A 17,366-nucleotide genomic window follows, 5' to 3' on the forward strand; every position below is an offset into this window, starting at 1 on the left:
CAGTTCTAGTTTTCCTGGAACTCACTCTGTAGACTAGGCTGGCCTTGAACTCACAGAGATCCACCTGCCTCTACCTCCTGAGTACTGGGATTAAAGGCATGCGCCACCACCAACCTGCCACTAACTTCTTTCTATTCCTCAACTTCATGTCTCATCTCAGGCCATAGCTCACATTGGTACCTTTACCTGACTTGTTCTTCCCCCAGTATTTGCATATGTATTGTTAGACAAAGATGTTGTGGTCTCTCTTCAGAGTCCAAGAACGAACGAAGCTGGGTAGTGTTCAAGCCTTTGATCCCAGCACCTGGGAAGCAGAGGCATGTCAATCTTTGAGTTTCAGGCCAGCCTGGCCTAGAGCAAGTTTCAAGACAGTCTTGCTGCCAAGAACGAACGAAGCTGGGTAGTGGTTCAAGCCTTTGATCCCAGCACCTGGGAAGCAGAGGCATGTCAATCTTTGAGTTTCAGGCCAGCCTGGCCTAGAGCAAGTTTCAAGACAGTCTTGCTCCCATGCCCGACTCCTGGAGTTGATCCCCGGCACAAGGTACAAATGAAAACTGCAAGCTGATCGCATATACCTTTTAAATTCATGTGCATTGGTGGTTTACCTGCATGCATGGCTATTATGAGGGTGTTGGATTCCCTGAAACTGGAGTTACAGACAATTGTGAGCTGCCATGTGGGTGCTGGGAATTGAACCTGGATCCTCTGGAAGAGCAGCCTGTGTTCTTAACCACTAAGCTTTTTTTTTTTTGGTTTTTCGAGACAGGGTTTCTCTGTAGCTTTGGTTCCTGTCCCGGAACTAGCTCTCTTCTTCAGACCCTGCTGCTGATTTCTTGAATACTTTGTAAAAAAAAAAAAAAGGCACTCGTACTTGAAACATGCTCATGTTTCTTAGAATATACTGTCCCTATGCAACTCTCAGTCCCTGTTTCTACCACACAAGAGACGCAAACAGAGTCCAGTGCTTCTGGGCTATTTTATCACAAACGTTTCCGGGAGGGTGAGATCCTCAAACCACTGTGTAATTACAAGTCGTCATTTACACAGAAATAAACACCACACACTGCTCCCAGGATGCAAGGAAGTTAACAAGAGAGCTACTTGTCGGAAGAGCAGCCAGTGCTCTTAACCAGAGCCACTTCTCCAGCCCCAGTGCACACATATTTAAAAAGCCAAATGCCCCGGTTTCAGGCATAGGTAGCTCTAAGGTGAGATAGGTCTGGAGTGGAGCAGATGCTAAGGAGCTTTAGACATGTCGATGTGCTCGCTATCTCTAAAGCTGAGGTTGAAGTATCTATGAATAAACTGATTGGCTCAGAAGAGATACAGGGAGAAGACAGACAGCTGGGCTTATGGGTTTGCACGAGGCAGCCTGGAGACACGCAGTGAAAGGCAGTGAGCTTTCACTCCTGCTTACGTCCTGTTGGTGGGGCAAGGTTAGCTGTTATGTTTACTGACTACACACCAGGTCCCGCACTGCATCACTGCATAGAATACTCAAGACCACAATGAGCTAGGGCCTCATTCAACCATTTTATAGAATATGCATGCTTCAGTAGGGCCCTACCAAGGGGCGATGAGAAGCAGAGATCCAGGAACCTAGCAGAGGGTCCGAAGCTCTTCACACGATGCTAGAGACGGAATCACTTGCAATGTGACTCAGCTCTTTCCACCCAATTCTTATTACATTAAGCACTTAGTTACATCAGTGTATGAGAAGCCTGTGAGATACCAGAGTATCTTTTCACTCAGTATTGTGAATATGATGACCTCAGAAACAGGATATGCTTCTCAGATAAACTTCAAATGTATCTATATGTGCATCATTATTTTGTTTATTTATTTATTATGGATTTTTTATGGTTTATTGGTGTGAAGGTGTCAGATCCTCTGGAACTGGATTTTCAGACAGTTGTGAGCTGCCATGTGGGTGCTGGGAATTGAACCTGGGTTCTCGGGAAGAGCAGTCAGTTCTCTTAACTACTGAGCCATCTCTCCAGCCCCTATTTATGGCTTTTAGAGACAGTGTTTCTCTTTGTAACCCTTGCTATCCTGGAACTCACCCTGCCTCTGCCTTTTAAGTGCTGACAATAAAGGCAAATGCAACCACCACCTGGCTTCTTCTTCTTTTTTTTTTTTCGAGACAGGGTTTCTCTGTGGTTTTGGAGCCTGTCCTGGAACTAGCTCTTGTAGACCAGGCTGGTCTCGAACTCACAGAGATCCGCCGGCCTCTGCCTCCCGAGTGCTGAGATTAAAGGCGTGCGCCACCATCGCCCGGCTACCCCCTGGCTTCTATATGAGGCAGGAGGATTGTGGTTTGGAGGTCGGTGTAGACTATATAACAAGACTTTATATAAAAACTAAAAGAGCAGTGGAGACTGAGTAAAGCAGGACTTACCTTAGTCCAAGGCTAAACCGTCCTCCAAATATTCTCCATTGAGCAACATCAGCAAACGGATGTAAAAAGCCTGGTCACCGTAGCGATTGCCAGAACAGCCCGTACTACACATATGCAATGAGTTCTTACCTCAGGAAAAGACTTACCTGGGTACCGTGTCACATGCCTTCAGACACAGCATTCAGAAGGCAGGGGCAGGCCTCTGTGAGTTGAAGGCCAGCCTGGTCTACAGAGTAAGTTCCAGATCATCCTAGGATACACCGTGAGATAGCTCATTAGGCATTTGGTGACCAATGATGCAAACCCGACTGCCCAAGTCTGAGTCACATATAAACACATTAATTTTTAAAATAAAAAGCTCCACATCCTTTAAAAAAAAATCAAAAGACCTAAAAAACAAACAAACAAAACAAACCCCTCAAGTATGAATGGCCTTTATTTTTGTGTTGTGTGATGCTGCAGATCAAAGCCAGCGTCTGAGCTTGAGGTACTCTACCTCTGGGCTACCCTGTGTACACTTGTATCTCTCTCTCTCTCTTTTTTCTTTTTCTGAGATTGGGTTTCTCTGTAGCTTTGGAGCCTGTCCTGGAACTTGCTCTGTAGACCAGGCTGGCCTCGAACTCACAGAGATTCTCCTAGCCTCTGACTTCCAAGTACTGGGATTAATGGTGTGTGCCACCATTTCAGACAACAAAAAAAGATTTAGGTTTAAAGGTAAAGAGAACCACTGCTTCAAAGACAACACGACATTAACAAGCAAAGACTGACAGAGCTAGATGGAAGATGGACAGGAAAGAGTGTGGGGCCATGAACCACTTAGATTATTAAAGAGGGATGGCGCATCTGGCAAGACAAAAACCTTCCTTCCTGTTCCTTTCTACACGATGTTAGGCAAACTGAGACCAAAACCACAAAGCTCAATTTAGTATTGTCAGCTTTATTTTGAATTAACCATCTATCAAGAGTGCACGCCAAAAGAGTAGAAAAAAAAAAATTAAGGATCCTATCAAAAAAGTCCCCTGATGAGCGGGAGGAAGGAAGAGACGTTAGGAGACCTTCTTAGAAAAGGAGATGTTCTCCAGGTTATGGATGCCATTCTTGTCAATGACCCGAACGCTGAAGGTAGGCAGATTCAAGATGAAGCGCTTCTGGAGCTGCAGAGAGACGAGGGAACCAGTGAGCAGACATTTACTGACTACTAAGCACGAGACAAGGTCTGCCCTCAGCTAAGGGGACAAGTGTAAAGGCTCTCCTCTTGTGGAACTGGCCAGCTGGTACCATGTCACTGAAGAATGTCTAGACAGGAGCTGGGTGCTGACTGGAAGGCAGTGACCATGACCTGGGAAATGCAGCTGTGAGCCTGCCTCTGGCCAGTCAGCAGGCACACGAGACAATCCAATGTGTGTCCTTACAGTCTGCCACCAGTCGGGCTACAAAAACACACTTGCCTCTAAGCCAGCAAGGAGCTCATCTAAGAACAGACTCTGGACCAGGACAGGATGCCCTAGGTGCCAACAGTTTATGTAGTCACTTCCCCGTGTGTGTGTGACGTGCGCGTGCAAGTGCAAAGATAGTGGGAATCATGTCCAGAGAACATTCCTGGAACAAGCCATGCCCGTCTCTTGCAGTCCAGGTTAAGGCTGTCCTGGTTAACCCTTCCCACTAGGATATTTGTGGGTAATACTGTCCTGGCTACCCCCCCTTTAGGATATCTGTGGGAAACACTGTCTGTCAGCTGGATGGTTAAGAAACCCACGACTGATTCTCAGCAGCTCCCGTGAAGGGAAATTTAAAAAGAGGAAGAGGGATGAGGTCACCGTAGCCTAAAAATGATGGAGTCACACAAGAGGCCACTGAAGCTGACAGTGCTGCCAATGCCCTCACCTGCTCTGTCCCCTCTCTCACTAGACAATTCATTCAAGTTCATCCTTAGGTCACCCTGTATCCTACACTCTTCCTATGAGACTTTGGGTGTGTGACCTCCCACAACAAAGATCTCTCTCCCCCTCTGATCCAAATTCCCAGGGGCTTTCTCCGGTGACCTGAATGCAATGTTACGGGAGTAGGCTTTATGGTGGCACAACAGAGTGACACAGCCCAGGGTGTTGGGGCATGATTATCACTGCATTAAAATCATTTGGTTGCCTAGCCAGATGTACTAGCAGACATCTTTAATCCCAGCACCTGGGAGGCAGAGGCAGGCGGATCTCCCTAAATTTCTACAGAGCTAGTTCCAGGTGCTACACAGAAAAACCCTGGCTCAAAAAAAAAAAAAAGAAAAGAAAAGAAAAAAAAATCATTTAGTTGCCAGTTAAAAGAAGAGACTCAGTCTCTACCTATCTACAGATGATTTAGAATTGGGTGCTGGGGCCTAGCAGGGATAAGGAAAGTTTCCCCGAGGTGATACACAGTGGATTTTGAGAACGACTAGTCTAGATTAACCAGAAAGGAAAATAATTAAATCAATGGAACCGACACCGACGCGGAGGGGACCAAGGGAGAAACTAACATGCAAGTGCATTACCCACATCAACCTCCTCCACGGTAGCAACTTCCCGTCTGACAAGGAGCAGAAACAAGCAACCAAGAACAGGAACGGTACTTCAAACGGAGACAAAACATTCCTCCCGGATCCCCTGGGAGGTACTCACCTCCTCCAGACATTTCCTAAGGAGCTCCACTGCCCTCTCACGTGAGATAGCTGAAAGAGAACAGAGGCGGAGCACTGTAGGCTGTCGGTGCCCAGCTCCTAACAGCCTGTGATTAAGTTTCAAACTTCCTCAGGTCTGAGTGCCACACAATTGGAAAAAGCAAAACACACTCGGACTTCTAGCCTGTAACAAAGTTAGTCCACATGCAGGGGAGGGCGCCCCAGACCAATGCTCCCAGAGCCCTGAGCCATCACAAATTGATTTGCTGCAGTGAACGGTAAGCATGACAGAATTCTGTCTCCTCTGGCCTGGACCAGCCTCTCAAGAAGTTCAGCAGCCTGCCTCTCTTTTTCATAGCTCACCCTCACCAGTCCCCTTTAGTCCAGGGCTTAAATCATTTCCACCTGCCCTTGCCAGCTGCAAATCAGGGATCGGGAGGACAAGGCCAGAGCGCCATCCTCATGCTCCCAGCTGGGTCTCAGTGGAACAATGGGAGGACAGTTAAGAGGATGGAACTGAAACTCTTCTGAACAGGATCCAAAGGGATCGCTGGTAGGCGTGGCAAACCGGGATGACACATTAGGCACTGGGCTTCAAGGGCGGCTGGTGGTTACTTTGGTGGGGGAAGTCAGCTGTACTACTGACAGAGGCCAAATCAAGAGACAGTCACCAGGAGGCCAGGCTAATTCTTTTCAGGATGTGGCCTGCAGTTCTAGCATGGCTGAGAGCTCATGAGAGAGCAGTACCACAAAGAAAAGATCATGCCGACTGCTATGGCGTTTTCAGGGAAGACCAGAGTGCAAGGGGGAAATGCTCAACTGTGCTGCAGCTCTAGCCTGGGAGAGCCTGCTAGGAATGTCCGGTCCCCACGGCTAACGCTGAGGCTGGGAATGGGTCAGAAGACAGACTTGGCACAAAAGCATTGCTCTTCTCATGTTTCATCAAGCTGACAGTTTAGGTACAAGCAAAGAAATGATTTTCTTTTATAGGAGGGAGTGATCTTCAAAAGCTTTGATGTTTTTAAATAAAGAAGTCTTTAGCTATCATGGTTGGACCTGTTCATCCTTATAAGTTCAAAACATTCACATAAACTGCTTTGTTTACGGGCTCACTGTCGATAGCTGAGACATCAATGACCACCCAGGCGGAGGAAAATGAACGTAAGACAAGAACCGAATAAGGTATGTTTTATTCATGGTGACATTTACCTCAGCACCCCTTTCAAACAAAGATAGGAGTAATTTATTTTGGTCGGCAGGAAGACTTTTTTAAAAAATAAGTACATTGGTATTTTGCCGTAGTATCAGGTCTTCTGGACCTGGAGTGACAGACAGTTGTGAGGTGTCATGTGGGTGCTAGGAATTGAACCCAGGTCCTCTGGAAGAAGCACCAGTGCTACTAACTGCTGAGGTACCTTTCCAGCCCTGGCAGGCAGAGTTTTATCAATAAGGTTTTTGAAAGTTGTATTGACCCATGAGAGAGAGCAGCTTCCAGAGAGGAGTTATCCTCTTTGTAGGGTAGTCAGCCAACTCCAAGGCTTGACAAGACTGGGAAACAGCTAAGAGTTTCTCCCTAGACTGCCAGTACTTACTTGGTGTGTAGTATCGGTCAAGGATACTGAGAGTCAGGAAGGCACCATAGCCATGAGCTGCAAAAGGAGCCTTGGCCAAGGCTGCCAGGTAGTCCATATAGTAAAGGGCTGGCCCTTCATGCTCATCATAGCCAGCCAGGAGGAGGTTCACATGATATGGAGTCTGCAAAGAAAAGACACAACAACGTGCTGATTAGAGCAGCACGCCAATAACGCAAACAGGAACAGGAGTTCTGGCTCCTGACAACAAGCAAATACTAGCAGCAACCGGCTAAATCACACGTGGAAGTAAAAGTTCACTCCTACCTGGAGAACTAGTATGGTCTAGTACAGGAAAAGGCTTTTTTGTTGTTGTTGTTGTTTGTTTCTATTTAAGGTCTATGGAAAAGAACCTCATATGGGCCGTCAAGATGGTTCAGCAGGTGAGGGGACTTAATAGCCAAGCATGATGATCCAAGTTTGTCCCAGGAACCTGACTCCCACCAGCTGTCCACACACGCATGCACACATAGGCAGACACACACACACACGTTGTAATCAGAGAATGCTTTTCTGCTTGTATTAATTGTAACACTGTTTGGCCAACAGCTCAGGCATATGTCCAGTTAGCTCATATATATTAATTATTAATTTGTGTATCATAATGAGTATCATTATGATACACAAATGGTAAGGTTCTGGGAGTCATTCTCCTTTGGCAGCTTCACGGCGTCTTCCTGACTCTGCCTTCTTTCCCCCTATATATGTATCACTGTTCAGATCTCCCTCTGGGCTTCACTCTGCTAAGCCACTGGCCGAAACAGTTTTATTCATCAACTAATAAAAGCAATACACACACAGAAGGACATCCCACATCATACGTGGTGGGGAGAGGGGGGAGATGATACAAAAGCACTTCAAAGGCTTAGATGTTCTTGGGTCATTCTTTACTACTAAAACCAAGAGCATGGAATGATGGTGGATACCTTAAATCCCAGCACTTGGGGGGCAAAGACAGGCAGATCTCTGTGAGTTCCAGGTCAGCCAAGGCTATATAGAGACCCTGTTTCAAACAACAACAAAACCCAACAAACGCAATTACGCAATCAATCCAGAGATTGGGTCCAATTCTGTCATTCAAAAGAAGCAAGCTAATGAGCCTAGGAGTTTAGGACTGGGGTCCAGACTGGGCAACACAGTAAGACATATCTCAAAAATCCCACCCTTCCCCAAATCCCACCCCAAACTAGTTTAGGTTAGGTTAGGCATTAGCTTAATATCAAACAGTAAACTGTATGTTCTATAATTACTGAGCGGGGAAAAGAGAAAGGAAGGACAGAGGCACAGCAAATATTTAAGCTAAAACCACTACACTTTTTTTTCTCTTTCTTCCCTCCCTTCTCCCTTTCTTTCTTTTGTTTTTCTGAGACAGAGTTTCTCTGTAGCTTTGAAGCCTGTCTTAGAACTCCAGGTTGGCTTTGAACTCACAGAGATTCATCTGCCTCTGCCTCCTGAGTGCTGGGATTAAATGTGTTGTGCCACCGCCACCGGGTGTCTTTTGGTTTTTTGAATCAGGGTTTTTCTGTAACCTTGGCTGTCCTGGAACTCGCTCTGTAGATCAGGCTGGCCTTCAACTCACAGAGATCCACTTGCTTCTCGAGTCCTGGGATTAAAGGTGGGTGCCACCACTACCTGGCAATCAGTACTTTTCAACTCAGGGAAAAAAAAGTAAGAGGAGTCCATGATGACAAAGAGCAGCCCCAGAGCTGAAGAGCTAAATGAATTGCTGGCATTTTCTCTCTGAGCTGCATTTATTTATTGTGTGAGTGTACATGCCCTTCATTTTCCTTTCCTTTTTGGAAAGCCCCATTTACTTCTTGTGTCTGTGTATGTATGGAGGTTAGAGGACAGTTCTGTGGGGTTGGCTTTATCCTTCCACTCTGTGGGTCCTGGGATTTAACTCAGGTTTCAGGCTTGGTGGTAAGCAGCTTTTCCCACTGGGCTTTCCCTCCAGCCTAACACCCTTCTAATACAACAAGACTCGGATAAGATGGATAAAATCTACTTTTCATCAATGACACAAATAAAAAGATGGTTGTAACTTGCATTTAATAAATATTTGTTCTTCATGTTACCTGTAAGTCTAAAAACACAAAGTCTGTGTTGCTGTTCATTTCCAAATGGATAATTACTTTTCCTCTATCAGCTGGGGCATTTGCCATGCTAAATGCAGTCTGCCTATGCCCCAGGCACCAGTGGTGGCAATCCCATTTTGTGGGCTTCCTTTTTGTTTATTCTTATATCTCTTGTATCTGCTTCAGGGGGCAGCATACAAGCCTTGCCCATGGTTTGTGCCTGTCCCTACACTTATCCTTGTGTTCAATTAAATGAGACATTTTATCATGGAACATGAAGTTGGAACAACAAATGGCTTTAAAAGAGACACTGTATATTTTTGTACAGTGATCAACGTGGGCATTTGTTAGCTTGAAGAAACTCATGTTAGAGCACACAAACATACCTACTGGAATCCTGCAAACCCAGCTGTGTTACTAAGCAGGTAGACTTCTAATGTCCCTCGAAAATAAAGGAGTACCAACCTGCAAACAAGTGCCTGGCCATGGAGTAAAATAGTAGACAGCTCACAGGAATAAGAATGAGCTCAAGTAGTCAGGACTGTGAAAATAACGGCCGGTCTATCTATTGCATTTCCAGTTTAGTGTGCTGTAGTCTGGAACTGTACTTGGGACTACCTTCTCAGTAAGCCCAACCATAGGTAAGAGGTTTAAGTGTTATACACTATGAATATCTATTTTCTTTTATTATCCTTACTTATTGTGTGTGTGACCACATGTATTTGCCTGCATGCACATGCCATGGCACACGTGTGGCTTCAGAGGACAACTTTGCAGCAGTGGTTCTCCCATCATGTGGGCCATGGGAACTGAACTGAGGCCCAGGAGCAAGTGATTCTACCAGCTGATCCATCTCACTGGGCCCTGAGCATGTTTTCTTATGTGCCAAACTAAGTTGATTGCTATTACTTCTATCTTCTAAGGCAAGAGAAAACAATACAGAAAAAGCTCCAGATTCTGGGGCAGGAGAGTTACCTAAATTTCCAGTGTGTTAGCTACATTCTAACATTTTAATAAAGCACACTTTAAACAACAACAAAAGCTCTGCTTAAATTAGCTAAAGATAAAAATATATATAGTTAATAGAATTATTTTTAAAGTGTTAAAACAGTCAGTACTGCAAATCTGACAAGGCATAGAATATTGTGATGGTCTTTTTACTTTTTTCTTTGAGAGAGAGGGGTTTCTCTGTGTAACCTTAACTGTCCTGGAACTCGCTCTGTAGATCATGGTGGCCTTAAACTCATAGAGATCTACCTGCCTTTAGCCTCTCAAGGTGTGTGACATCATCACCTCACTAAATCTTATGATGTTTTTATAGTTTAGGGATGGGGAGAAAAAGGCTAGCCTAATGCCTTTAATTAGCATTCTTCCTGTAAGAGAATCCATGATACATTTTCTTACCTATCACAAAGTAAGTTTAATCTTTTTCCTAAGTTCATAACTTGGTCCTCCCAGCTCAGTATAGCCAGAATAGCCACTGCAAGATTAACCAAACCAATTTTACCAAGTTGCATGGTGTATTAGGAATTCACAGACACTCAAAGAGGCCCAAGCAGCAGATTCCAGGTATGTTCTATTTAATAGTCTTCCTATAGTATGAGATTAAATCATGCTTCAGAATAATCCATGTTACTCAACAGCCATTACTAGAAGATTTTATATGAGACCCCATGTAAACACAAGTACAGAAGCAAGTGTGGTGCTTACTTGATCTACATAATATAATTTATTTATGCTTAAGCATCTCATATATACTTAGTGAAGTTGGTAGCCAGAACTTACAACTTGTGGTACAGAAGATAACTCACAAATATTGTGTGACTTCGAATTACCAACTTCTGCATGTGTGAGATCTTAAGCATAAATAAGTGGTGCTGTCTAGACTAATTAAGTCAATACAGCTGGGTGACAACTTGCAGTTTCAGAAATTCTGACAGTGCTCCATCAAAGACCTTTGACTTATGTTGGCTTTTTTTTTTTTTGGCTTGTTTTGTCTTTAAATTTCAAATAAAGTTTTGAATGTTGTCATTGTTTTGCTGGAATCAGATCAATTCCAAGTCACCTCTGTGCTATTCTAAGCAGTTCTATAAGGAAAGGTAACAGCTACATGTCCCTACAATTTTGTTCTAACAGCTTACACATGGTGACTTCTCGTGGTGTGATGGGGAAAACAGTATATAGAAGATACATCCACCTATTCACAAATATTTCATATATTATAAACTCTGTGAAGAGAGGAGTGTGTCTGTCTTCTTCAACGATGCACAGGCATACAGCATATATTCAATAAACATTTGTTAAATGAGTGAACACTAATAATCATACAAGAGAGTATCTCAAACATTTTAACATATATGTGGCCAATGTTTAATATTACAAGAAAATATCATGAAAACCACTAAAACAAGGCAAGGATGTAACAGGCCCTATTTTCTTCTTTTAAAAACTATTTATTTTAAGTACATGTGTGTGTGCCTGAGTGTATGTAAGTGCACTATGTGTGTATAGGAGCCCTCAGAGGAGGTACTGGATCCACTGGAACTGGGGTTATAGACAATTGTGAGTTGCCATGTGGGTGCTGGGAGCTGAACCAGGTCCTCTGCAAAAACAGTAAATGTTCTTAACTACTGAGCCACCTCTCCAGCCCCAACAGGCCCCATTTCTGACAAGTGGTTCAGGTTTAAATTAAATGCCTACAGCTCCATAAATAAGTGGATTTGTTGCTTTTTTTTTTCCACCTCCCTCTAGACACAAGTTGCTAAGAAGAAAACAGTTTAGGATGCGAGCTAAGCATTAAGTCCCAAATAAAGAGGGGGCTAAACCACAGACAAACAACTCAGGAAGAAACAGGCCATGGGAGCAAAGGGCTGGGCCTGAGCTTGAATTCTGACTCTATTAACATAAAATCTGCCTTTCTCTTTTCGGGAGGCAGGTGGAGACATGGTCTTTATACAGCCCTGAAACTCACTACGTGATGAAGCTGGCCTTGAATCTGCTGTGAGCATACTGTCTCGAATCTCTAGTGCTGGGATCGTACACATGCGTCACCATACCAAGATAAAAATTGCCTCTATTCCACGTGTGTGAGGGGCTAGGCAAACAGACTTCCCCTCTTAAAAAGTACACAATAAGCTTATTTACTAAGTGAAGAGTTTCAGGCCATTTTAAGATTTCCTGGTGTTTAAATAAATACGTGTGAAGGGGTCAGGGCCAGGCTGGATGCACAGTGATATAAAAACCCGGCTACTCTCACCTGCTCACTTTTAGGAACCGACTGTACTAACAGACTGGACAAGATAATACAAAGATCAAGGAGATGCTATTACAGAGAATAAAATTATCTACCTTTTATGGTTACCAAAGGGATAACACTGAACTGGGTACTATCTATAAAGCATATCGCTCATGTACTTCCTCCTGAGATCAAGATGCATTAACTCATCTCTGTGCCCCTGAGAATCACAGAGCTAAGCTCAATTACACACTGTGACTTGTACATTTGGGAGTGGGGAATGAACATCACACACACAGAAAGTCTGCTTAAATCTAACTTTTGTGCATACAATTCCTTGTTTGTTTCCTTATTATGAAAAAGAACACTGTGGTGTTTAAGAAGTGTGTGAAATTCCATAAATTTTACAGCTAAAGAGAACAGTTGTTACAAATACACGAAACAACAAAATCAGCAATGATGAGAGTCTGGGCGGTGACAAGCAGCGGTGTGACATCTGGCGGAAGCCAAAGTCACAGCAAGGGGGAGAGAGGTGGGCGTGAGGAAGCATCCTGCCGAGCGTGGACACAGAAAAGGAAAGGAATTGACAGTCTTCTTTTGGAGCCAGGCCAGCCTTTGCCACCTCTAATTGAATGGGACGACATCACTATGACTGAGGGTCTTGAGAAAAGTGCAGGGCCATGTTGCACCTTCGAGTCCTAAGCAGTGTGGGAAGTGGACGCCCGTGCCTAGTGGGTCAGTAATGTGGAAGTAGGTACTAAAACACCATGGGACAAATGAGACAAGCATTTTAATCAACGGATTTCTAAACACATTAGACAATATATCTTTTTTTTTGTTTGTTTGTTTTTTTGTTTTTTTTGAGACAGGGTTTTGCTGTAGCTATCAAGCCTGTCCTGGAACTAGCTCTTATAGACCAGGCTGGCCTCGAACTCACAGGGATCCACCTGCCTCTGCCTCCCGAGTGCTGGGATTAAAGGTGTGCGCCACCACTGCCCGGCTCAACAATATATCTTGAAAAGAATACTGTGACTACCTTTTTGGGTGGTCGTGGTGGGAATCAAGCTCCGGGCCCTGTGCACACTAAACACATGCTTTAGCACTGATCTATCCCACCAGTCCCGTGCCTGCTGTTTCTTTTAGTCCAGCAGATTGCCAAGATTCTACCTTTTATCCTAAGATGGATAAAATATAAAAATGCAGTTTGGAGGATCTATGAGCTCAGTGAGCATACCCAGCATTCCCTTTACACATGGAGCCAATTGTTTAAAAAAAGAGAAGATTGTCATCTACATGGGTCCTTAACACCAGATTCAAGACCAAAATTCAGGCTTCCCTACTACAAGTTCTCTGTGCCCTCCAGGAAACCACTCTGCCTCCACAAAATGGAAATTAGTAGAAATGTATGGTTCAATATATAGCTGTGAATTTCATATACAAACACCCCCCAATTTTTATACTAGTACCCACTGTTCTGCATTGATCAATAATTCAACAATGTTTTAGGACTTAGGAGAGCAGGTTTAATTCACAGCTGTGATTTCTTCTAAGCATCTGTAGGAGCTATGCCTTAACTGCTTTGTCAGGATCCATTTCATCTTCATTAGGAAGGAAACTGGATCGATTATTCTTCGATACTAGTGCTGAACTGACTGAGGAACTTGTTTTCAGTAACTAACAGAATTTACTACCTTTGGGTGGTTTCAGAATATAATGTTTTAAAATTCTAATTCTGCCACTTTAATAGCAGACTAAGACTATTTCTGTGTTTGTGAGTGCCAGAGTGCACATGTGGTCACCTGTAGAAATCTAGTTCTTTCCCACTACCATTTCAGTTCCAGAAACCAAACTCAGGCATGGCAGCAAGTGTCTCTACCTGCTGTGCTATCTTGCTGGCCCTATCACAGATTTCCACACTTTAAAATTCATTCCAAACATTTTAAAATTGAGCAATTTCCAATTATTGTGATTAAATACTTTTACTTGATCTAAAATAATATTTTAAATAATATTTATTATCTATTCCTAAGTAATACAGAATCATTTCCATACAACAGAGATCTCACCATGTTTGCCTTGGACTCATGGCAATTCTCCTGCCTCAGACCTCCAAGTACTGAGATTATAGGAATCAGCCACCATATCCAGACAAAAAATGTCCGTTTTTAAGAAAACTATGTACACAGTCAGGTGGCAGAGCATCCTTTTAATCCCAGCACTCGGGAGACAGAGACAGGCAGATCTCTGTGAGTTCGAAGTCAGTCTGCTTTACAGAGTGAGTTCCAGGACAGGCTCCAAAGCAACAGAGAAACTTTGCCCCATACACCTTTAGCACTTGGAAAGCAGAGGCAGGTGGATCTTTGTGAGTTTGAAGTCAGCCTGGTCTACAGAATGAGTTCCAGGACAGGCACCAAAGCTACACACAGAAACCCTGTCTCAAAAACCAAACCAAGCTAACAACCAAAAACCAAACAAACCAAACAAAAAAGATCCTTTCTTAAAGGAAAGGAGGAATACGAACAGTATGTAACCATGGAGGAGATGGTGAAACTTAACCACTTTAGGCCAGGAACTGACATTTATATGTATGACGAATTAGGATGAAACAGAAAGGGAGAACATTTGAAGTGTACCTCAGTAGTCCAGACGGAAGATAGTGAGGGCTAAGCTGTGGCAGAAGGGGATGGGGCAGATGTGAAATATGAGGTATATTTAGAAGGTAAACTGGTAAGACTGAGGAACGAGGAACAGAAAATGCACCAAAGAGTTAAGACTTTCACTAAGGGGGAAGTGGTCAAAGTGAGGAGCGTTTACTTGCACCAGCGCCTACACGCGCTCACACGCGGAAGACAGTAAAAAATGTAATCACTATAATCACAACGGGACACTTGGCAGAAGTGTATGTAGGTTGCTATGACAGCACAAAGTTGAAGGTGACATTCATGTGAAGGAACAGGATGAAGAGTTCAGAGATTTCCCTAATAAATGCTAAACTGAGCTTAATCAGTGTTCTGGAGAAAATATTAGCAAGGACATAGATACAAGAAAGAACTTAAGGAACGTTGCGCTCCTGTTACTGACTGGCTAAAGGAAAGGAGAGAGTTGGAAATTGAACACAGTTTCCTTCTTAATCCTTAATCCTATGGACAAATAGAAAAGAAAAAAAACCTACAAGTTTAAACCAATTAGAATCAGAATATTAACTCTACGTTTCACAAATGTACTTAATCACTGCAGCACTAAAAACTGTTTATAACCACAGCTCTGTAGGAGGATTCCAAATTCCCAGCCTTGACTATACTTTGTTTCAAAAATTAAAACCAACAGGTTGGGGAGATGGTTCAGTCAAACTCAACCTCCAGCATGCATGTAAAAGGCCAGGCTTGGCAGTGTACCTGTGATCCTGCTGCTAGGGAGGCAGAGAGACAGGAGGATCTTAGGACTTGATGGCCTAAGCTGAATCTGCTGAGCACCAACTGAGTAGGATCCTACCTTTAAAAACAAAACACCCAGGATAAACAGCACTGAGGAGACACTCAGTGTCCTCACGCCTCTGCCCACAAGCACACACATGAGCATATACACACATACATTAAAGAAAACAGAGGGCTGGAGAGATGGCTCAACAGCTAAGAGTGCATGTTGTGTTTGGTGCTGTGGCACATGACCTTTAATACTAGCAATCCCAGAACTCAGGAGGCAGATACAAAACTAGGGCTATAGAGAAACTACGAAAGAAAGAAAAGAAAGAGAGAGAGAGAGAGAGCGAGAGCGAGCAAGCAGAGGCATGAGGTCAATTCCCAGCACCCATACCCACTTACAAATGCTTGTAACTGCAGCTCCAGGGATCCGATACCGGTGGCCTCCAAGGGTACTTGCACCCCCCTGTATCAGTCCCATGTAACTAAAAATAATACATTTTGACTGGAGAGACAGCTGTGTGGTTAAGAGCAATTGTTGCTCTTGTAGAGGGTCACATGGTGGCTCACAGCTATCCTTAACTGCAATTCCAGGGGATCCAACACCCTCTTCTGTCTTCTTCAGGAACTAGGCACACATGTGGTGTACAGATACACAGGCAGGCAAAACATTCACACACATTAAATAAAATAAGCTTAAAAACCATTTAAAATAAAATAACTCTGGGACTGGAGAGATGATTCAGGGGTTAAGAGCACTTGTTCTTGACCCACGTTCAAGCCTCACCATCCTCACAGTGGTTCACAATAACCGGCAATTTAAGTTACATGGGATCTGATACCCCTTTCTGACCTCCCTGGGACCAGGTATGCATGTGGCACACATACATAACATATACAGGTCAATCACTCAACAATCTTAAACTCACCAGCCAGGCGGTGGTGGTGCACACTTGCCTTCAATCCTAGCACTCAGGAGGTAGAGGCAGGTGGTTCTCTGTTTGAGGCCAGCCTGGTCTACAGAAAGAGTTCCAGGATAACTTGAACTACACAGAGAAGCCCTGTTTTGAAAGATAAAACAACCACAAAAACCTCAAACCAAAAAGACACAAACCACTAAATATTTGCTAGGGATGTAGCTCAGTGGTTCAAAACTTCCCTAGGATGCACGAGGCCCTAGGTTTAATCTCTAGTGACTTAATCAATGTCTATAATGTGCATGCCACACCGAGAACAAAGAAGCAAGGTGCTACAAATGAAATAACCACTAAACTTTCTGAAACCCTAAATGAGATACGTCTACAATCCAACCATATTTTTGCTGCTCTTTTTTCTTTGAAAGTATATCGCTCCACTTAGAGCCTCAAATGCCCAACCCACTTGTCTAATGGTAATATGATCACAGTGCTTACCTGTGTTAAAGTTCCTAGAAGTCAATAGTAAGTACTAAATAAATCTGAAGCGCAGGAGCCAAAGGAAAAGAAAGGAAGGAAAAAAATTAAGTAGCACGTAACCTCAATGTTTATTAAGTCCTTCCCATAAAAATGCCAAAATGCTATTAATTTATTTCTCTAAAGCCATTGCTAAGCTCAAGTTTGGTTGATTCTATTAAACGCTGTAACCTTACTGTAATTAGAAGTTGAGAAATTTAATGAGTTTAAATGCAACATGGCACAGATGCCTTATTATACCAACTAGTTAACACAGTATTTGTTTTCTACATTAATTTTACTTGCTAATCAAAAATACTGCTTTCTCCCAAATAACATCAAAATAAAATTGCTGACCCTGCAATGGCAAAACCAACACCACATTTGCAACAAGGTCGCTTGGATCCTTTCTCTTGAGCTGGTGGTTTCTAGGACAAATGTAGGGTTCCATGTACATTCAAGTGAATTACTAAAACTCAATCGCAGACTCATGCTTTGCTATACACATGCATAACACAGCTTCCATAT

At 43.5% G+C, this 17,366-nt stretch overlaps 1 protein-coding gene across 1 annotated transcript in view; it reads right to left on the minus strand.

Annotated features, from left to right (window-relative positions):
• Positions 1-3,315: 3,315 nt before the first annotated feature.
• Psmb2 (proteasome 20S subunit beta 2) overlaps positions 3,316-17,366 on the minus strand; it is a 29,928-nt gene continuing 15,877 nt past the window's right edge. Inside the window, exons 4-6 of the mRNA XM_041652419.1 lie at positions 6,641-6,803; positions 5,050-5,099; positions 3,316-3,552 (exon numbers count right to left, since the gene is read on the minus strand). Of these exons, the coding sequence (XP_041508353.1) occupies positions 3,445-3,552; positions 5,050-5,099; positions 6,641-6,803 (321 nt within the window). The 3' untranslated portion in view covers positions 3,316-3,444. The remainder of the gene's footprint in view (positions 3,553-5,049; positions 5,100-6,640; positions 6,804-17,366) is intronic.

Source organism: Microtus oregoni, unplaced genomic scaffold (genome assembly GCF_018167655.1).
Source record: "Microtus oregoni isolate MIOR12 unplaced genomic scaffold, Mior012 000005F_ref0000423, whole genome shotgun sequence".
NCBI lineage: Eukaryota > Metazoa > Chordata > Mammalia > Rodentia > Cricetidae > Microtus > Microtus oregoni.